The following is a 21,589-nucleotide window of genomic DNA, read 5'->3' as shown; positions in this document are numbered from 1 at the left end:
ACCACGCCCGGCTAATTTTTGTATTTTTAGTAGAGACGGGGTTTCACCATGTTGGTTAGACTGGTCTCAAACTCCTGACCTCGTGATCCGGCCATCTCAGGCTCCCAAAGTGCTGGTATTGCAGGTGTGAGCCACTGCTCCCTGCTGAGCTTCTTTATTTTAAAAACAAATTTAATAAATATTTTATATATTTGTAAAATAATTTTAATTTTTTTGGTAGAGATGAGGTGTCACTGTGTTGCCCACTCTGGTCTGGAACTCCTGGCTTCAAGCGATCCTCCTGTCTCAGTCTCCCAAAGTGCTGGGATTACAAGCATAAGCTACCACACCCGGCCCACCCAGACTTTCTTGATCCTAGAATTTGACACCCACTGGCTCTGGGCCTCTGAGGTGCTTTCCATCTCTAAGAAGGGCCATGACACTTTGAGGAGCAGCCCTGCTGGAGGCCCCTCCCAGCCTCGGGCACTTGGCACTCAGGAGCCACTGCCACCCTCCAGGAGGTGCCGTGTCATCTTTCTCGTTTAGAGGCTTGGGCTAGTTAAGGGCTTGTGGTTAGAGCAGGTGATGGCCAAATCTGAACTTTTGAGTCCTGTTCTTGGCTAAGGCTAGGCTTCCGGGGCAGGGCGGGGTACTTGGGACTCCTGGTACCTTTTCCAGGGCTAATGATGCCCAGGAACCAGGAGAGTCCCTGATCCCAAGCCCAGGCCTGGAGGGCTTATGTAAGTGAGGGCAGGGTCAAAAATAGGAGAAGTCCATGGGAGTGTCTCAAGTACCGAGGGACTTGAACGAGGGCTGTTTATTTTTCACTCAGTTTCCTATGTTGAGTCAATCGGCTTCCTGGTTTCTGCTTAGCTGCTTTCCTGGTGCTTATGGAATAGGCTCGTATGTCAGAACTGGAGGGTCATTAGTGGGTCCCTAGCCCATTTCTTTTTTTTTTTTTTTTTTTTGAGACGGAGTTTCACTCTTGTTGCCCAGGCTGGAGCCGAGATTTACTGCAATGGCGCAATCTCAGCTCACCACAACCTCCGCTTCCCAGGTGAAACGATTCTCCTGCCTCAGCCTCTCGAGTAGCTGGGATTATAGGCATGCACCACCATGCCCGGCTCATTTTGTATTTTTAGTAGAGATGGAGTTTCTCCATGTTGGTCAGGCTGGTCTCGAACTCCCGACTTCAGGTGATCTGCCCACCTCAGCCTCTCAAAGTGCTGGGATTACAGGCACCGTGTCTGGTCCCCTAGCCCATTTCTTTAGTCTATGACACAGCCCCTCAGCTACGTGTATCATCCTAAAAGCTGCTTTCTTGGCTGTCCTTGTGCTGGGCACCCTGCTAGTCACATAGTGCCTCATGGTCCTCACAGCAATTTTATGGAATGAATGGTATTAACTCCACATTACAGATGAGAAAAATGAGACTCAGAAGTTGTGAGCCACCTATGCCAGGTGCCCCAGCCAGTAAGCAACAGAACTAGATTGAAACCTACTGCTCCAGGGTCCAGGCTCTCAGCCCCAGCTCACAGCATTCCCTGAGATCCCACAGCAAGCCTCTGCTTGAACACCTTCAGTGACAGGGGCTCACAAACACTTACTGAGGACAGATGATATACACACACATATTGGAGGAAGCAAAGCTCAATGGGAGATGAACTTGCCCCCAGTATGTCTTATTCCAACAGAGGAAACAAGATGTGAAATCACCACTCCATTTAAGGTAGAAGGAATTGGTACCTAAGATAGAGGTGGAGAATGTGCTACTTTTGAAAACTCTAGTTATTAAAAATGTCTTCCTTATATTGAGCATAAATCAATATTGCAGCAGCTTCCATTTGGCCTCAAACATCACACAGAATTAGTCTGAAGCCCTTCACACTTTTGCAGACAAGTCTCACATCCCCACTGCTGGCTTCCCATAGGGTCAATTGCTTTACTGCTCTTTCAGTCTTGACTCTTGTCATTGTACTACCCTGCTGCAGACATTGGGGCTTCGCTCTGACCACTGCCAGCCCCAGCCCTGCACCTAGCACAGAGATCCCCTCATGTCCATGCAACGTCCAGTTTCTGTCCCCTCTCCTCCTTCACCCACCCATTCAGAGAGAGTTGGACTGCTCTGGAAAAACCCAGAGAATCCCAGAGTCAGGAGGCTGGGGTTCCAATCCCAGCTCTGTCACGTACTGGTTGTGCAATGTTGGGTAAGGCCCTGAGCTGCTCTGAGCATTGGTTTCTTCATCTGTGAAATGGGGACAGCAATACTTGTCCCACCTGACTGGGTGGTAAGGATTAGCTGAGATCCTGAGTGTGAAAGTATTCCGTATGCCACCGGGAGGACTGATTCTCACAAGCGTCCCTGTGCTTAGAAGCTGAGGGTGTCTTCAGGATTAGCTGGAGAGTAAAGTCTGCCCTGAGCACCTCAGCATGCAAGGCACAGTGCCAGGTGCTGTGAGGATGAGGAGCTAAGGAACTCTGCCCTGCAGGAGTTTTGTATCCTGGCAGTGACACCTCCCACTGTCACCAAATCCTTGGGGGCAAAAGCTTTTTAATCAAATTGGGTGTGGCACCTCACCCTACCCCCCCAAGTGGATTGAATGGTGGAGATACGCATATCCCTTGTGGGTGAGCCAAAGGAACCAACAAAAGGAAAGGAAGTTAATGTGTGGGAAACGTCTGCTATGCATGGTCACTTAGAGTTATTTACTAAATCTTCACAACCCTGTGAGGCTGGGCTTATTATGATGGCCATTTCACAGATGGGGAAACTGAGACACAGGGAAGTCTTATTTGCCCAAGTCAGTAGGTGATGTAGGTGGAATTAGAATTCAGATCTGGGCCAGATGTATTGGCTCATGTCTGTAGTCCCAGCACTTTTGGAGGCCAAGGCAGGAGGATCACTTGAGCTTAGGAGTGTGAGACCAGACTGGGCAACATTCTGAGACCCCATCTTTACAAAAAAGTTTTAAAAAATTGCTGGGCCAGGCACGGTAGTTCACACCTGTAATCCCAGCACTTTGGGAGGCCGAGGCAAGTGGATCACGAGGTCAGGAGTTCAAGACCAGCCTGGCCAAGATGGTGAAACTCTGTCTCTACTAAAAATATAAAAATTAGCCGGGAGTGGTGGCAGGAGCCTGTAATCCCAGCTACTCGGGAGGCTGAGGCAGAGACTTGCTTGAACCTGGGAGGCAGAGGTTGCAGTGAGCCAAGATTGCACCACTGCACTCTAGCCTGGTGACAAGAGCAAGATTCCATCTCAAAAACAAAATTGCTGCGCATGGTGGCATGCGCTTATAGTCCCAGCTACTTGGGAGGCTGAAGTGGGAGGATTGCTTGAGCTTGGGAGGTTGAGGTAGCAGTGAAGCAGTGAGCTATGACCACACCACTGCATTCCAGTCTGGACGCAGAGCAATACACTCGTATCTATCATATCTATTCTTTTTTTTTTTTTGAGACGGAGTCTAACTCTCTCACCCAGGCTGGACAGTAGTGGTGCGATCTCAGCTCACTGCAACCTCTGCCTCCCAGATTCAAGTGATTCTCCTGCCTCAGCCTCCTAAGTAGCCAAGATTACAGGCATGCACCAGCATGCCCAGCTAATTTTTGTGTTTTAGTAGAGATGAGATTTCCCCATATTGGCCAGGCTGATCTCAAACTCCTGACCTTTGGTGGTCCACTGGCCTTGGCCTCCCAAAGTGCTGGGACTACAGGTGTGAGCCACCGTGCCTGGCCTGTTTTTTTTTTTTTTTTTTTTTTTTTCATAATTTTAATATATACAAATTGCTAAATTTGCTATTGAGTGGGACCAGTCTCCCATGGCACCCTACACAGACTCTGTATCTAGTTGATGTTTTAAAAAGAGAACACTGAAGAAGCCGGAAGTGGGGTGCATGGTCTATCACCCCACTTGAGAGGTATGGCCTTAGGTCTAGAGACAAGAGTTCACTTATTTGCTGAAGTCCTTAAGGACTGAGAAGACTAGAGGTTTCTTTCTTGTAACTGGATACCTGAGGGTCAACAGTTTCTCCAAACTGAGCCCCAGACTCCAGAGTTAGCTGCCCATTCCCTCAGCCCGGCACCAAACCATAAAGTAGTGCAAAAGGCACTGAGTCAGAGGCCTGAATTGAAAATCCTGCTCTGTATACATGAGTGAGGTTTTCCCTAGCAAGGCACTTTAAGACATGGGCCTCAGTGTCTTCATCTGTAAAATGGGGCAAATAACCACCTACTTCACAAAGTTATCATGAGGCCCCACTGTAGTTATAGATGTCCACATGCTTTGGGGAAGGCCATATATGTTGTAGAGAAAATGTCATATTCCCTAGGCATTTGCCCTACCTCCTCCTGTCCCCTGCCCCTTGCTGATTTGCCAGGAGGACTCAAAATACATCATTACTTTGATTGAGAAAGTCCTCAACCCCAGCCCCAAGTCTTTCCTGCTTGCCATCTTCTGGGCTTGAGCTTCATGGTGATTCCAGGAGCGAGTTCCCCAAGTTGGAGGAAGGCAGCTGGGGAGGTGGCATTCCAGGCGGCATGTCAGCAAGTGAGTCAGGGCTGGGGCGGTCCTCCTCCTCCTCCCTGGAGGTGGGAGAGGGCCTGCCTCACTGGCTTCTGGCTCAGGGCCCAGATGAGGTTGCTCTTATTTGCATGCATCTGCATATATGTAAATTTCACCTGTGCACACAGGCAGGACTGGGAAAGACATCTGTGCAGGGGCAAACTAGTCAGTGTGGCTGGCTGCTTGCTGGAACATCTAACCCAGGATCTTGGTCCATGGTTCATCCCCACCATCAAATGCCTGAATCTGTGAACCAGGCACCCAGCTCCTCTGGTTGCCCAGGCCAGGAACCTCACAGTCATTTTTGCTTCTACCCTCTCTGGTACAGTTACTTGGCCCAGTAGGGTTTGTCTGTGAGCCACTCTTCTCATGCTTCCCTTCCTTTCCATTGCTTTTGCCACCACCCCCTTGAACCTTCCCTTCTCACTTCATGCTTGACCTACTGCAACAGCCTCCTAACTGGGCTCTCTCGACCACCTGACTCTTCCCTCCGCAACCCACCCTGGTACCCAAATGCTCCTGGGAAGCCTCTCCACTCCCATCCTGGTCTTCTCCACTGCCCATGGGCCCCATTTGAAGCTCTTGGTTGGCGTTTGAGACCCTTCACAGTGTGGATCCTCCTGACTCAGTCTCAGTTCTTTCCTCATTTTCTTGCCTTTCAGTCAAGTGGATACAGGCCTTGCACACACCTTTTCTGTGCCTCAGTCTCCTCATTTGTAAAGTGGGGATAAGAATAGGATTCTCGTGGCCGGGCATGGTGGCTCATGCCTGTGATCCTAGCACTTTGGGAGGACGAGGCAGGTGGATCACTTGAGATCAGGAGTTTGAGATCAGCCTGGCCAACATGGTGAAGCCCCGTCTCTACTAAAAATACAAAAATTAGCCGGAAATCACTTGAACCTGGGACAGAGGTTGCAGTGAGCCGAGATCATGCCACTGCACTCCAGCCTGGGAGACAGAGTGACACTCTACTTCAACAAACAAACAAAACCACCACCACCAACAACAAAAACAAGAGTAGGATTCTTGATTGAGCATAGGAGTTAGAGACCAGTCTGGGCAACACAGTGAGACTTTGTCTCTACGAAAATTTAAAAATTAGCCAGGCATGGCGGCACATGCCTATAGTCCCAGCTACTTGGGAGGATGAGGTAGGAGGATGGAGGATCACTTGAGCCCATGAGGTTGAAGCTACAGTGAGTCATGTTCTTGCCACTGCACTCCAGCCTCGGCAACAGAGTGAGACCCTATCAAAAAAAAAAAAAAAAAAAAAAAAAGAAAGAAAGAAAAAGAAAAAAAAAAGACTCTCTTTGCAGGATTGTGTGAAGATTTCTAAGAAAATGCATGTGACCCGGCACAATGGTTCACACCTGTAATCCCAGCACTTTGGGAGGCCAAGGTGGATGAATCACAAGGTCAAGAGATTGAGACCACCCTGGCCGACATGGTGAAACTCCATCTCTACTAAAAATACAAAAATTAGCCGGGTGTGATGGCAGGTGCCTGTAGTCCCAGCTACTTGGGAGGCTGAGGCAGGAGAATCACTTGAACCTGGGAGGCAGAGGTTGTAGTGAGCTGAGATCACTGTGGCACATGCCACCATGCCCGGCTAATTTTTGTATTTTTTTTTTTACTAGAGACGGGGTTTCACTATGTTGGCCAGGCTGGTCTTGAACTCCTGATCTTGTGATCCACCCGCCTCGGCCTCCCAAAGTGCTGGGATTACAGGCGTGAGCCACTGTGCCTGGCCAGAGTATGTCTTATATTCTTATAGAGAGAGAATGTACCACATAAAATTCTTGTGATGATTCAATAAAATGTAAGGGCTTAGCAAAATGCCTGGAGCACAGACAACACTTAAGTGTTTGCTAGTATTATCAATATTATGGTGTTACCCAAGGCACAAGGCCTCAGGTCGCCACTGCTCCCCTTCTCCCCTAAAGGCCCTGGGACAGGCTCTGCAAGGTTCCTCAGAGGGGTCTCCAAGAATAGAGCCTTCATCTTGTTCCTCTTGTCTGCACACCGAGGTCTACTACCCTGCCCTCCCTCTCTTTCCTGTGGAAAGCACCAGAGGCAGCAGTGCCCCACTGGGTTGACTGGTGGTTGGGAGTGTGGGACTGACAGGCTCCCCTTCTTCACTAGTTTTGGGGCTCATGCCAGAATTTGGGCTGCAAAGAGCTGTTTCTCCCCAAGGTCCAACCTGGACAGGTGAGAGTCAGCTCAGAGTCTGGGAGGGGTGTGCAGAGGAGGGAGAGGCAAACTGACTTGAGAAGATGGAAAGTCTTTGGGGCTCGGTTCCCCAACCAGCTTGCACCGCCCTCACCCCACAAAGCTAGTGCAAACCCTCCCCACTTCTCTGCCCATTTTCCTTCCCCCTCACCACATCCCCCAGCCTTTTCCAGGCAGCAGTTGGTGAACTTCCAGTGTGGGATCGTTTTCCAAAGAGAATTAATGAGGGTGATTGACAGCCGAGGATGGAAGCCAGGCTGGAGGAGGTGCACCATGCACCACCCCTTCCGTAAACCGCTGAGAGTGGGTCCAGGACCCTCCTCTCCACCAGCCACTCCTGCCCCGCCCCCATAGCTAAGCAAGGTGAGGGGGAGGTTTGGGGAGAGAGGTGGGGTGGGAGGAGTCGGGGTGGGACTGAGTTACCTTTCACCTTACCTCTGTCTACCCTCCCCCTACACCAGGCCTGGGGACCCAAGAGCCCAACACAGGGGTACACAGAGGGAAAGGCTGAGTTTGAGGTTTTTTGTAGTTGTGATTATTTTTCTCACATTGAAGGGAAGGGGTATGGGTATGTCTGTGCCCCCACGCGGCCACTCCGCTCTCTTCCTCAATGCAGTATTTCCCTAGTTCTCCCAGGCCCAAACCAGCAGAGGTAAGGCTGTCTCTTCCCAGGCTGAGCTGCCCTGATCAGGATTCAGAGACCAGACCTTTTGTTATGAAAGAAAAGCAGTGTGGACTTCCAAAGGCTTTGGTTCTGTTGGGGTCACTGGCCAAAAAGTTAAACCAATAACCCCACCCTTGTAGACCCTCCGTCAACTCCAAGGGTCCAGAGGGCAGGTGTGACTGTGTGTGTGTGTGTGGGGGGGGGGGTTGTGTGTGTATGTGTGGTGGCCATGTGCTGTGTTTGTTGTGTATGTGTGATGTGGCTGTGTGATTGCCTAAGGAGTATATGCTGAGGCTACTGGGTTGCGGAAGTACCTGTCTGTGCATCTGTGCATCTATGCGTTTGTGATGTGTGTGTGTGTGCGCGCGTGCGCTCTGTGTTATATTGTGTGCGCCCGTGCACGCATTGTCTTCGATGTTGCCGCTAAAGGAAGCTTCCAACTCCCACTACTCCCACCTCAGGCTTTCACTCGGCACCAGGCGATGAAGACGTCGGTGAAACGCCAACTTTCCATGCCTAAGTCTGGGAAGGTCTGAAAATCCCGGCGGAGCTGCCTTCGTTGGGGGCCCGGCAAATTCGCTGCAGCGGGGTTGGCCTCAGGGCCTCTCGCCGGATCACTATGTTTCCCCAGGGCGCCCTGGCAGGCCAGCCGGCGGTCTGTCAGTCCAGCTCCTGGTGTGGTCACCTCCTTTCGGTCCACCGGGTCCGGGGCTGGGACACCCGAGGGAAAACTTCAGAGCTCCGGGTCACCAAGCCTGGAACTTACGCGTCCCCCAGCCCACGCGTCCCCAACCCGGGGCGTTTCCTGCTCCCGCACTCAGCGAAGTTCAGCGTCGCGTGGCTCCCCAGCGGCGCAACCTGCTTCCAAGACACCCTCAAAACCGCCCCATTTTTTGTTAACCGTTCTCTCTCTCTCTCTCTCTCTCTCTCTCTCTCTTCCCGTCCCCCACCCCGTGTGTGTGTGGGGCGGGGGAATGTCCCGATCCAATAATTGTTCCTAGTTTTGTTTTTAACATGTTTAGTGTGTGCATAAAACATCTCAGCTTATCTCAAATATAAGACTTTTCCTGAGCAGAGGTTGAAATTTGCAAGTAATGCAAAGAAGACTCCAATGGCGGAGCGGGTGACGGGCGTGGGGAGCTCCACTGCAGTGCTGGGGTCGAAGTGGTGCTGACCCCAAGGCCTCTCCCCTTCTCCTCCCCCGGGAGCTTCTCCAGGGTTATTTGGAAAATGAGGCGGGAACTCCAATTCCTGAGAAAACGCTCAGGGGAGCACGGAGGTGAGCGCAAATGGAAGCACACGGCCGGGCTGGCGGTGGGCTCAGTAACCAGTCGGCTGCCCGGCTTGCGCTAGCACTAAATGCTCGATCAGAAAGAGAAAAAGAGGCGCAATCATTCCAAATTTCAGGAAAAGTCAAATCGGAGAGGGAGATGCAGGTCTCTTTAGACTGCCCCTTCTCCGGGCCTCGCTAAATGCGGGGACTCTATCCACAGCGCGCGGGCCGAGCTCAGGGAGGCTGGGGTGAAGATCTGATTCCTTTCCTCCTGCCGCCAAACCGAATTATTCAGTTTCTCCAACCTGAGTTACTAAGAAAGAAAGGTCCTTCCAAATAAAACTTAAAATCCACTGCGAACGACAACACTACACTAAAAGTTCGTTTTGGGGCCGGTGGGTGGGATGGAGGAGAAAGAGCACGGATAATCCTGGAAGGGCCGCGGAGTGCGGAGGACTTGGTCACGGTCGAATCTCTGTTTCCCTGGGCAGAGCCGCGCAGGTGCGGCTCTGAGTGCTGGCTCGGGATTACAGACCTCGGCGTCCGGCTGCAGGGGCAGACATAGACCTCTGCTCCTAGGGCGTGCGGTAGGCACCGTATCGAGCCCAGCGACTGTGCCGAGAGCTCTGCGCGCTCACGAAGTGTTAGGGGTGCCCGTGATAGACCGCCAGGGAAGGGGCTGGTTCTGAGGGAATTCTCGCTACCGGGAAAGTCGGAACTCGGGGTGATCAAACAAGGAGTGCATCCCACCGCCGTGGGTGCTTACGCTGCGCAAGGAATTATTACCGGAGCGGTTGCGATGGCCTTTGCCCGGCGACCCGAGAAGAGTAAGCAAACTACCGTCCACCTAGCGAATCAGGTCCAATCCCCGCTCCTCGGCCCAATCCCTAGACCCCCGCGGCGCCGTATGCACTCACCCCAACTCTAGACGCCGAGGTCTGCCCCCCACGGCATCGCCAGGGTGCTGGAGTTTTCCGAGCGGGCCGCTTGCGCTAAGCGAGAAGGTCTGTGAGAGAGACTTGGGAGAGCCACTTCTGGCTTTTGTGACGACCCAGGGGCCTGAGGTATTGGTAGTGACAGGAGAGAGTTCTCTTTTTTTCTTCCTTCTTTCCATCCCTCCTCCGCCCCCCTTCTTCTTCTTGCTCTTCTTATGGTTTTGGATTTTAGTTTTTGCAATTTGTCATAAAGCAAATGACAAAGGCTTGGAGTTCTTAGTCCAGCTCAGTTCTTATATCCCTTCTGGGCAAACCAGTCTCAGAGAAGGCGAATGACTGATGCAAAATATCCCAACCAGCAACTTCATGGCTGAACTGGACCAGAACCCAAGCCTCAAGCGTCTCAAGCCAGCCCTCCCTCTTTAAAAATTTTTGGTAAAATATGGAATTGCTTTATAAATTTGCGTGTCATCATGGTGTAAAGGCCATGCTAATCATCTTTGTACTGGTCCAACTTTTTTCCTAAGCAAGCATCCTCTCTCCCGTCTGATCCAATACGAGATTACTGCGCTTCCCAGCCCACATCCACACCATGTCCACCTTTCCTGAGGTTGGTGAGATGAGAGTCCTATTGGAGAGGATCCCTCCCTGGGAAGCCTGCTTCTGAGGAGACTCCAGGTTATCTCAAGCAGGTGCCCCAGCCCCACACCCTCTGGAATATGGGAGAAGGGAGGCTTGGAGAAACAGGTGATGATGGAAGGAGATGTTTCCTCATTTGTAAAATGGGGATAATAGTACCTGGGGTTTGAGCGTGTGTGTGTGTGTGTGTGTGTGTGTGTGTGTGTGTGTGTGTAGATGCACAGGACTTGGATGTTATGAGTGCTTGATAAATTCTAAAGGGCTGCAGAGTATGTCCTGCGGCTGCATAGGGTGAAGATCCTCTGAGTTCAGAGATGCCCTGAGAGCTTAGAACTTAAGACAGGTATGCACTGGGGACCTCCTGGTTTTGGAGGATGCCCAAAGCCAACTGTGGCAGAGCCCTGCCAGAAAACCCATGCCTGCCCTTCTTTCCTAGGTCTTACAAGAAAGAATTCTGTGCATATGGTTCTAAGAGGAAATGTCTTTCCTCTCATCCTGTCAATTCCAGCTCAAAAGCACTTCCTTTGGGAAACCCTCCCTCACAGCCAACCCCCACCCAAAAAACCTTCTCTTCCTTTGATGCACACCTTTGATGCCATCCCTGAAACCTCTCCTTAGCACTGCTGTAAGGCTGCCTCCATCCCTGTATGGGGAAATGGTGATGGTAGAATGGAAGGTTTAGAAGTATATGTATCCTCACAGGTTCACAGCTCCAGCTCTAAGGAGATGGTGGCATGGCTAGAATTGAGGAAGAAAGGAAGAAAGATAGTCCCACATAGAATAAGCATTTCTCTACTGAGCAAACGCTCCACACCCTATTGGATGAGAGGGGAGGGGGTTCTCCAGCTGCCCAGAGGAGGAAGCTTCCCTTCAAGAGCCCCTTCTTCCCTGCTCCAAGGCTTCAAGATGAAGAGCTCCAAGCCAGGTGCTAGAGGAGTCTCTCCTTGGAAAAACTCACCTCTGTCTATTCCACTGGGGAGTCTAGTTTGAAATAGACTTGCTCTTCCTCCTTGCAGGATACCTGACAGTGAGCTCCAACCACCCCTGCACACCCATTTGATTGATTTTGCCTCTTTAAGGAGGCCTGGGCTCAGCCATTCCCCAACCAGTGTTTTCTCCTATTCTTCCAGGCTGCCACCTCCTCCCCCTCCTCCTTCTCCTTCTTTTTCGACATAGAGTCTCACTTATCAGTCAGGCTGGAGTGAAGTGGCACGATCTCGACTCATGTTGAGTTGACCTCCAGGGCTCAAGTGATCCTCCTGCCTCAGTCTCCTGAGTAGCTGGGACTACAGGCATACACCACCATGACCAGCTTATTTTTGTACTTTTTGTAGAGATAAGTCTCACTGTGTTGCCCAGGCTGCTCTTGAACTTCTGAGTTCAACCGATCTGCCTGCCTCGGCCTCCCCAAATGCTGGGATTACCAGCCTGAGCCACCTTGCCTGATCTCCTCTTTTTCTTAGCACCATCCTCTTCTGTCTCCCAATTCTACGACTGCTACCTTCACTCTGAACCCTAACAACGAGAGCATGTGTGTGTGTACAAACATGAATATGCCTGCCAAGTTGCATAAAGTGGGAACAGGTGTTTGGGTATGCTGGGGAATTTGTGAAGACTGGCGGTTTAGGGATAGAACGGTCTCTCCCCTAACAACATAAGGCATCTTAGATGTGTGTGGACAGGTATCTCTCATAAGGTAGGAACACAAGTATAAATGTTATGTGCTTGGATCTTCTGTATTTTCGAGTATGCACACCAGTGATTTGACTTGTATACTCGTGAATCTATGTAAGAGACGAATACTAGATAATGTTTTTATTCAGAGATAGTGCTCATTCATCTTTAGGTATGTAGATGTATGCACATCATAGCCTAAACTGTTTGCAGATCTATAAATGAACCTCTCTTTTTATAGACAAATGCTGGTGTGAACATCAGTGTAGGCACCTCTATGTTGGTATATGTGAGTATATATGTTGTATTTGAATGGAGTGCCTGTGTAACTGTGTATACAGTCAATAATGTCAATAAATGATTGTATACGTGGACACGTGTCCATCAAGGCCATGGATACTAATGTTTAGAAGCAAGTCCTGAACACAGGCTGGAAAATGCACCAGGGAGACTGGCCTGCAGTATTTCCTGTGCCCGCCCAGGAGCCATCCAACTGGACTCATCTCCCACTCCCAGATTTTGTCCGGGTTCAAGCAACACTTCAGCCTCCTGCGGCGCCAGCAAAGGCGGGGCACCACACAGGCTAAAGCCCAGAGGGCGGATCCCTTCTTCAGCTTCGGGGGCCTGCGAGGAGCTGCGGTGTCGCAACCAAACCCGGGCCCCTGCCGGAAGCGGAAGCCAGCACGGGGGGCGGTGGGGTGCAGCAGCGGCGGTCTCGGCGTGCCAGGCCCAGGGCGCCCCGCGGGGGCGTGCGCGCCACACGCGTACGGGGCAGGCTGGGCGCCGGGCGGCACCCTCCCAGCCCCGGCGTCTATTTACCAACAAACTGCCGGCGCTCAGCAGCGGCGCATTCCGACGCGCTGACTAAGCGGCTGGCGCTGGCGGTCTGCACTTGACTCCCCTGCAGGTCCACTGCGGCTGGACCAGAATTGACGTGCAGACCCCGAAATCGGGAGACTGCGAATGCAGATTCCCTGAGTCTCCGCAGCCCCAGGGCCTCTGCCCACCGCCCAGCTCCCTGTCCCTTGGGCATCCAGGCTTGCCACCTCTCTGGCATTTCTACTATTATAACCGAGGTTCCTGGACTGCACCAATCGCCCTGCAACCCCAGCACCTCTTGGAGAAGACCTCTAGCTAGACCGGCCTGGAGAGTGCGCACCGCCCCCCTCCCATTTCACACTTCTCTACCACGGGCTGTCCCGGGAGGCGGGGCCCGGCTCCAAGTCTCCGTGAGGTCACCGCGGGCGGTAGCCAATCCGGGACATCTAAGAGGGCGGGGCCCCCGTCGGGTCCCGGGAACCGAACCCGAAGGAGAGGAGGGGGCCCCCATGGGTTTAGGGGGGAGGGGAAAGCCATGGGGGGGCACCCCCCCGGAACCCCTTTCCCAGGCGCGCGTTCTCCGCTGAAAGAGGCTCAGAGAGACACTTTCTCTGGGATCTTAGGTGTGGGGGCTGCCGGCTGGGGGGCCCGTCCGGCCCAACGCCGGAGGCTTGGAAAAGAGAGTTGGCAGAGGGAGCGGACTACGTGCCGGGCCATGGCCCTTCTGCCAGGGCCCTGGCCACAATGACCTCTTTGCCCTGCCCCCTCCCCGGCCGGGACGCCTCCAAAGCTGTCTTCCCAGATCTCGCCCCCGTCCCGTCGGTAGCGGCTGCCTACCCGCTTGGCCTGTCCCCTACAACCGCAGCCTCCCCCAGTTTGTCCTACTCCAGGCCGTATGGCCACCTCCTGTCCTACCCCTACACCGAGCCAGCGAACCCCGGAGACTCCTACCTGCCCTGCCAACAACCCGCGGCGCTCTCTCAGCCCCTCTGCGGCCCCGCAGAGCAACCTCAGGAACGCGAGGCAGGTAAGTTCGGCCGTGGCGGCTCTTCCCACCTCTGGGGTTCGGCTCCTGTGTGCCCCTAAACTTCTCCCTCGCCTGGTTGGACGCAGCTAGCGGGATTCAAACCTTCCTTGGATTCCCTGGGAAGTGGGGGTGGGGGGGAGGGCGAAAGGATGGGGCGGGAGACACAGGGGGAGGGGCAGGGGAGAGTTGATCTAGGTCTCCTTTCAAAACCGACCTGGTTTCGATTTGCAGTTGTGTAAAGATGGGCGAAAGGGCTCCCTCCCACCCCCAACCTGGAGCAGCGGGGCTGTGCATACCTACTACTAACGGAAAACTGAAGCACTCCAGATGTGGGGATGGGGACCTAGGCCTTTGGTCAGAAATCCCCCGCGCCCCCCTGCTGCAACCCGTCCTGCACTCCCTTCCTGCCCCATGTCGCCCCTCTCTGGGTTAGTCTCAGAAAGCAGTGATCAAGCCAAACCCTGAAAAACAAATCAAGTCCTGGTGAGAGGACTGTAGACATCGCGGCTTATTCTGGGCTCTGTCCTCTCCCTTCCCTGGCCTTACCCACTCTCCTCAGACCAGGCCTGACCTTGACTGGAAGCTGGCCTGGCAGAATCTGGAACTAGGACCCCTCCATCCATTGTTCTGAGAAGGTAGCCAAAAGCTGGTCAGAAAGTCCCTCATCTCTCCCTGACTACCTCAGCCTTCCAGCCAAAGGAGCAGGCCATCGCTGTCATCTCCACTCTTTGGCTTTGGGGTAGGTTAGGCCACAGTTCCCGTTGCGTGGAGCAACTCTGAGCTCCTGAGAAAGTGCTCACTGGAAGGCCTCAATGAAGTGGAGAACCATCTTTGGGATCCTGGGTCTTGCAGCTGAGCTGACATACAATGTGGGTATGGCATTGCCCACAATCCCATCTGCACTGGCTCCAGCTTAGCCTCCAGGTCCCTGGACTCTCTGCCTCCATCTAATTGCCCACCCCCTCCCCTTGCAATTGTCTTTGGCAGTCTCTTCCAAGGAGGCACATCCACTAGGTGACTTCACTGGAGTCAGCTCAGGACCAAGACATCTTCCTCCCTTCTCCTGTGGCTCTGACATGCTCACAAACCATCAGAGCCAGAAGTGACCCTAGGATTTGGAAGCTCAACTCTTTTGATGTATAGATGGTCAAAGCATGCAGCCAGGAGCATCGATTTTAGGGATCTTCCTCCAACCCTCCAAAAGTTAACTGCCTTCAGTGACAGAACTGTGGCTGTCTCTCCTGGGCTGCGGGGTGTGGTTGGAGTAGGGGCAGTTGCAGGGAGGAGTAGTTCTAGTTTTTACAAATGAATCCCTTTGACTGTCCTTTGGTGTATGCTAATAAGATGTGTTTGTGTTATGCATTTGGGGACTAGGGTGGGAATACCATGACCTTGTCCTCAGGAGAATTGCTGGCAGTAGGGTTGGTATTGTCAGTCTTGTCTGACAGGTCCCTTGCCTTCCCTTTGTTTGATCTAAGGACAATAGAGTGGAGAGTTCATTTTCTTTAAGGACTTTCCCCCGTCCAACGAAAAACCACACACACCCAGATTTTCTTAGAGTACATTTCTAGCATTTCTCTACTGGAACTGGTGGGTTTGGGCGCTCTGGAGTGGAGGGCATGTGATCGAGAGCTTGGGGTCCTCCTTTTACTTCCACTCCATGTCCACTCCTGCCTTGGGAAGAGGTTTGGCTCCAAATGAGCGGCGCCACCACCCCGTTGAGTCGTCGGGAGCAGCGGGCCTGGAGAGAGGCCTTGGGGCTCCATGATCGCGACCCGGGCAGATCCAGTCGTGACTTGCTGGAACTGGGGTAGGGAAAGACAGCTGTCAGGGAAGGAACTTGGAGGGGGTCTGCTGGGAGAGTTGGGGCGCGGAGGGCTGTGCGAATTCAGCAACCGGATTGGCCTCAGAGACTCTCTGCGTCGCCGCTCGAATTGCACAGTCCACGCAGCCAGAGAGGCGCGGGTGGGCTCTGGGCTGCCAGCCCAGAGCTGCCAGCAGTGGGGTCGAGGCAGGGGAGGCAGGACAGGCGCGGGCGGGAGCGGAAACCCAACGGTTTTTCTGGGAATTGGTTGAGGCAGGGTCGAGGAGGGAGGATCTCAGAAGCCCGCAGCGCCCGAGGCCACGGGTGAGGGATGCGGGGGAGGTGACGGCAGCTGGTGACCGCGGCTGGCCGAGGGCGGGTACACTGACGTGTGGAGGGTGAGCCGGACTAGGGGAAGAAGGTTGGGGGGACGCGGGCGGACACAAGCCGCTCTCTCTCGGCTCAGGTCGGCTGGACAGACCTGCAGGGAATGCGGCGAACGCTGCCCTAAGCCCCCGGGCATTGCGGCTGCTTCATCCGCCCTACTCCTCCCATCGCCTGGGACCTCTCCAGCGTCCCCGTAGAGCCGCGCAGGTTAGGGTGGCCGGCTCGAAGAACGGAAACCCCTCGGCCCAGCCCTCCCTTGCCCCTCAGCATTCTAGGGCCGGGCTGTCCTAAGGCCGAGATTCCTGGAGAGCTAGGCGAGCCAGAGCTGACCAGATACCCCGCGGCGGCACCGCAGCGCGATCCAGGAGTTGCCCTGCCGGGCTGCGCTGCGCGCTCTCGGAACCTGGGTCACCTTCCCTGCCGCCGGAACCGCTCTGTATGCGCCGCCCAGCGAAGGAAGGGGCTCCCCCACGCAGACCCGGCTTCTGGGGGTCCCTGGAAACCCAGCCGGCCACGGTGTGGCGGGGCAGTGATGGCCACTTTTCCTGCGGGGTGCGCCTGAGCAGAGGGGCAGCCCGTTACAGTAGGCGAAGCCAGGGGAAACCTGGGGTCCCTATCCGCGCTGCGAGGCTGGGATTCAAGGTCCTCTCAGCCGGGCCTCTCACCCACCCCGCTGGCCGCAGCCGGAGGCTGCCACGCGGACACCATCTCAAGCCTCTGAGCATTGCTCTTGAGTTCCCTCCGCCTGCTGTGTCCTTCCTCTGTCATCTCTAGGCCTCGGCTCAGCCCAGGACCTAGCCTTTCTGCCCCGCCCTACACCAAGCTGGCGCCACCGCCCGGGGCTGAACTCCGACCTCCCACCGCAGGCGCCGCGGTACCCTGGCTGTGGCCCTCGGCGCTTTCTTCCTAGGGTCACAGAACCTATACGAGTGGGAACTCCCTGGGAGCAGAACTGCCCCTTGTATCACCCGGCGCGGTGAACGTGGGGGTTGAATCGCTCCACGCGGAAGGTAGAGGGCAGGGGCCAAGGGGGCGATCCTGGTGGCTGCGCTTTTTGATAATTGCCGCCGACGGCATGCAGACGAGATGCAAATAAGCCTATGAAACTGCCCATCCTATCCCCTCGCTCCTTCCTCGCCCCCTACACCGTGTTGTGCTGCCCACCAGACTCGGAGAAGCCGCGGCGGTCCCCGGAACCCTCCAAGCCGCGCCCTCAGGCTCCAGCCAAAAAGCTCCGCAAACCGAGGACCATCTACTCCAGCCTGCAGCTGCAGCACCTAAACCAGCGTTTCCAGCACACACAGTACCTGGCGCTGCCCGAGAGGGCCCAGCTGGCAGCGCAGCTCGGCCTCACCCAGACCCAGGTGGGGCCAGTGTCATCCTTCCCCAGCTTTCACCTTCCCCACACGTGTTCTCTGGGAACTCATCCCCCAGCCCCAGCTGTGAATGACTGATGGCTTGGTGCTGTGGCCCTGTTGTCACAGTTCTCCAGGGAATGTTCATAGCTGGCTGTTAGTAAGCCTTGGGGGGAATATGTTGAAAGGTGTGCATGTAGGTGCGGGTGGGGTGGAGGGGGTCAGGAAGAGCAGGGTACGGCAGACAGGGAGACATGGATACTAGCTCAGAGGCAGGAACTCAGGAGACTTCTGGGGCTGTGGGGGACTGGAGCAAATGTTCCCAGCCTCTGCTGGTCTCCCAGGACTGCACCTACACCTGGATCCCTTTCCCTTTCTCGAAACTTTTCACACATACCTTCCTCCTGATCTTTCATTCTTTCCCCTTTTCTCCCCAAAGGTAAAGATCTGGTTTCAGAACAAACGCTCCAAGTATAAGAAGCTCCTGAAGCAGAACTCTGGGGGACAGGAAGGGGACTTCCCTGGGAGGACCTTCTCTGTGTCTCCCTGCTCCCCACCCCTCCCCTCCCTCTGGGATCTACCCAAGGCAGGGACTGTGCCCACCGGTGGCTATGGCAACAGCTTTGGAGCCTGGTATCAGCATCACTCCTCAGATGTCCTGGCTTCGCCTCAGATGATGTGAATCTGGGGAAGGGTGGGTCAGGCCCCCAGCCCTCCTGCAAAGTCCAGGACCCAGGCAGTCCACCTGCACCCCTTCTGGGCTGGGAGGAAACCAGCTCCAGACGGGTTTTCTCTGGAGGACAAGCAGTTAGAGGAGAAAAAGGAATGGGGCAGAGGCTGTACCCCTAACCCAAACATCTATATCAAGGACCTCAGCCATAATCATTGTCCCCACCACTACCATGGACTGGACACCTTCCCTCCAGCTGGACAAAGGCTCTGGAGAGAAAGAGCCATTGGCTGGAGTTGAGACTGTCCCCAGGACCCTTGGTCTTACCACTCCCCCACTTCTTCTTCCCTCTCCCTCTTTCCCCTCCCCCTGCCTTCTTGAAAAGGACTGAATCCCCACTACAGCCTGGGTGCAAAACCAGCAAGAAACATTGAGTATTTTTTTTTTTCCTTTGTGTGCCTTGGGCCTTGCCTAACCCATTTGTGAGCAAAAGCGGAAGTGGACCACCATTAGCTCCCACCCACCCAGCGATTTTTCCCTGGAGGTCAGCCTGTTACCCCCATAACTGATTTACCTAGTTACCATCCGGGAAGGTAGAAGAGATGCAGAGAAATGTGGAATTTGTGGACCTATGGGTAATTTGTGCTCTCCTCCAAAAAAAAAAAAAAAAGGGAACCCCTTTTTCCCCCCCCCCCCACCCCCATCTCCCCTTTTTGAATAGATAATGGATCCAATTATACATATAATTCCATAGGTATTTATTGAGCAGCTTCCTCCTATTCCCCATCCCTAGTCCCTAATGAACCCACGGGCACACACTTTTGGAAACCTGGTAACACTTGGGGGGAAATGGGGACAAACTGGCTCTCTGGATTAGTGCGGGTATAGACACCCCCAAATAGGTGGGTAGGCCCATTGATTCAGCTCCTTGCAGCTGTCTCTGTTCAAAGGAACTGTGCAGATTTAGAACGAATCGGAGCTTGAGCTTCACACCATCAGCTTCCAGAGATTAAAGTTTGTACAAAACTTTGCATTCTGGCTGTGAGATGTGTTTGTTTCCTGACTTATGGGTAGGGCCTGGTCACGCATCTCTTCTGGTCTATCTGACTCTTCTACCATGGAATTAACAGACATCAGAGGCACTGGATTCTAGATTTGTCTTGGCCACTAACTAGCTTTGTGATTCTGGCTTTGGAATGTTCTAACTACGTCCACAATTTCATATGCTCCCGTGTGAACCCAAGAGATGCTCATGCAGGGTCTGAGTGCTCCTCCCCAGCAGATGCTCTCCTGGCCCAGTTCTAGAGGGAGCCAGGCACCTTACAGTCCCTAGGCCCCACCTTTAGCCCAGGGAGAGGCCCTGTTCACCTTGAGAGAGGGCACACCCACGGATCCGGTCCAGTCCTACCTGGAGAAGCGTGCTGCTTGGGGGCAGGATGGCCTCAGCACACCTTGGGGAAGGAGGAGGGGCGGGTCTGAGAAGGAAAACACCAAAAGGAACTGGAATTCTCTTCCATCCAACAAACATTTGGAGACCCTGTGCTCTGCTAGATCCTAGGGATACCATGGTGACTGAGGCAAACGAATGACCAGATGCTGGTGTGGTGAGTTCCAGGCAAAGGAAAACACAGATGGAGGCATGGGTATTGTCAAGGGCCTCCAATTCAGGCTGGGCCAGGGGGCTCAGTGCTGGGTGAGAAGGGCGGGCGGCCTGGGGAGCAGCAGGACCTGACAGACTCCTGGCCACCACACCCCACTGGACTACGTAGTACCACCCCCACTCCCACCAGGATCAACAGGATAAGGAGCGCCTTGGGAGAGGAGCTGAGGACAAGGGTGGCAGAATAATTCAGGGAATCCAGCCCAGCATGGCCTGAGGGGCTGGGGGAGGGGCCTCCAAATCCAGGCAAAAATCTTCCAAGTTGAGCTTCCCTCTTACTGCCTAGACCTGTTCCCAGACACTGCAAACTCGGTGCCTGCCCCAGTCTGAAAAGCCCACTCAGACACTTCCAGCCAACCTCTGCAGGCCAGAGAGAAGCCCAAATTGGAGTCATATGTTGGGCAGAGGGGTATGAAACCCCCCAGCTCCTGATGCCTACAGTCAGTTCCTCCTCAGCCCCTATTCCTCACCCTGTTCTGGGTCAGTGCCACCCCTATTCCACAAAACACACCCAGAGGATTCTCTTGGGGATGGCACATGGCACGGGTAGACCAAAGCCAAGATCCAGGAGTGGTGAGGAATGGGAGTGCCAGGAGGACAAATATCTTCCACTTCCTCCAATGCCTTCCCTTGCTCCAAGCCCCGGGCTCCACCGGCTCTCTCACCCCAGCCCCAGTTCTCTCCTCTTGGTCTCCTCTGAGGCCACAGGCCCTCCGGGCAGCTGTTCCCGCCCACTGCAGGTTGCACACTCCTCTTTCCACAGACCCAAGATAAGATCTACCGCCCCATCTAGGAAAGCCTCCAAAGGCGAGATTAATTGGACAGCCCAACACAAGTCACATTGTTAAAACAACAGCCCAGGTTGTAAAGTTAAGTAGCAGAAGGAGTGTAATTACTCTCTCAGCTAGAGGCCAGCTGAGCTGACAGTGTCCCCCTCCCACCCTGCCCCCCCCCCACGCCCCCTTCCTTCTATCCATCCTTTCAGGGGAAATGGAAATCTCTTTTCCATTTGGGAGCTGGTCCAGTTTCCCTGAGCTCCTGGGTGGTGATGGGCCTGGAGCCCCCGGTGGAGGAGGTGCCCGTTCCCTTCCCTCAGGCCATCAGGGTTGTAGAAGGAGAACCCCATGATTCCTTTCCCTGGGGGAGCCCCACTGTGAAACTGGGTCAGTAAGGGAGGGGGACCAAGACTGGATGGTTAAGAACAGGGGCTTTAAGCTACAGAGAGTCCCAGCTCTGTCACCTTCTAGCAGTGTGACTTTTGGTGAGTTACCTAACCTCTCTCTGAGCCCTGCTTGTTCCCATCTCCCACCCCCACCTAAGATGTGAATACTAATAGGACTTGCTTTGCAGAGTGATTGTGATGACAAAATGAGATAGTGCTTGTAACATGCTTGACATGGTGCCTGGAACATAGTAAGCACTTAATAAATGGCATTTACAACTGCTGTTATTATCGGGGGACGAGAGGGGAGGGGTTACAGCGAGGGGGAATTCCTACTGCCATCCATTCGCCTCTGCCCCTGGGAGAACTGCCTCCTAGGAGGGCGGAGGAGGAATGAGGCTGGAGAACTCAAAACATCGCTGGTCACCACCATCTGAGAGCTGGATGCGGGCAAGGTCCCAAATGCAGAAGACGCAGCACAGTGCGTCTGAAGTCAGCTGAAACTGGAAGACGGGAAAGTGTGTCCAGAGAAAGTCCAGGGTACTACAAGGGTCTCAGCTACGGGAAAGCTGACTCGGGCTTCCCCTCCTTTCTGGGCCACTCAACTTCTCTCTCCCCATATACTGTTTTAAGTCATGCCTCCATGTTTTCCCCCAGCAAAATGAGATTTAATTAATTCAATTATAGCAATTTTGGGAGCGGCTCCTGAAGGCTTTCAATGTGAGATAATTACAAGTAATTTGCTGCTGTG

General features: G+C 53.9%; 1 protein-coding gene and 1 non-coding gene across 2 annotated transcripts; one reads left to right on the top strand and one right to left on the bottom strand.

Moving 5' to 3' along the window:
* Window positions 1-10,077: 10,077 nt before the first annotated feature.
* LOC111537729 lies at window positions 10,078-10,182 on the bottom strand. Its single transcript, XR_002730093.1, has one exon. It is a non-coding gene; the product is annotated as a U6 spliceosomal RNA (small nuclear RNA).
* A 3,056-nt stretch (window positions 10,183-13,238) lies between these two features.
* DLX4 (distal-less homeobox 4) lies at window positions 13,239-18,670 on the top strand. The gene is made up of 3 exons (XM_023203958.3): window positions 13,239-13,800; window positions 17,159-17,355; window positions 17,786-18,670. The coding sequence occupies exons 1-3, from the start codon at window positions 13,518-13,520 to the stop codon at window positions 18,026-18,028; spliced, it is 723 nt and encodes a 240-aa protein (XP_023059726.2). The 5' UTR covers window positions 13,239-13,517; the 3' UTR covers window positions 18,029-18,670.
* The last annotated feature ends 2,919 nt before the right edge of the window (window positions 18,671-21,589 follow it).

Source organism: Piliocolobus tephrosceles, chromosome 16 (assembly GCF_002776525.5).
Source record: "Piliocolobus tephrosceles isolate RC106 chromosome 16, ASM277652v3, whole genome shotgun sequence".
Taxonomy (NCBI): Eukaryota; Metazoa; Chordata; class Mammalia; order Primates; family Cercopithecidae; genus Piliocolobus; species Piliocolobus tephrosceles.
The sequence above is the reverse complement of the archived record's forward strand: the minus strand, read 5'-3'. Positions and strand labels throughout refer to the sequence as shown.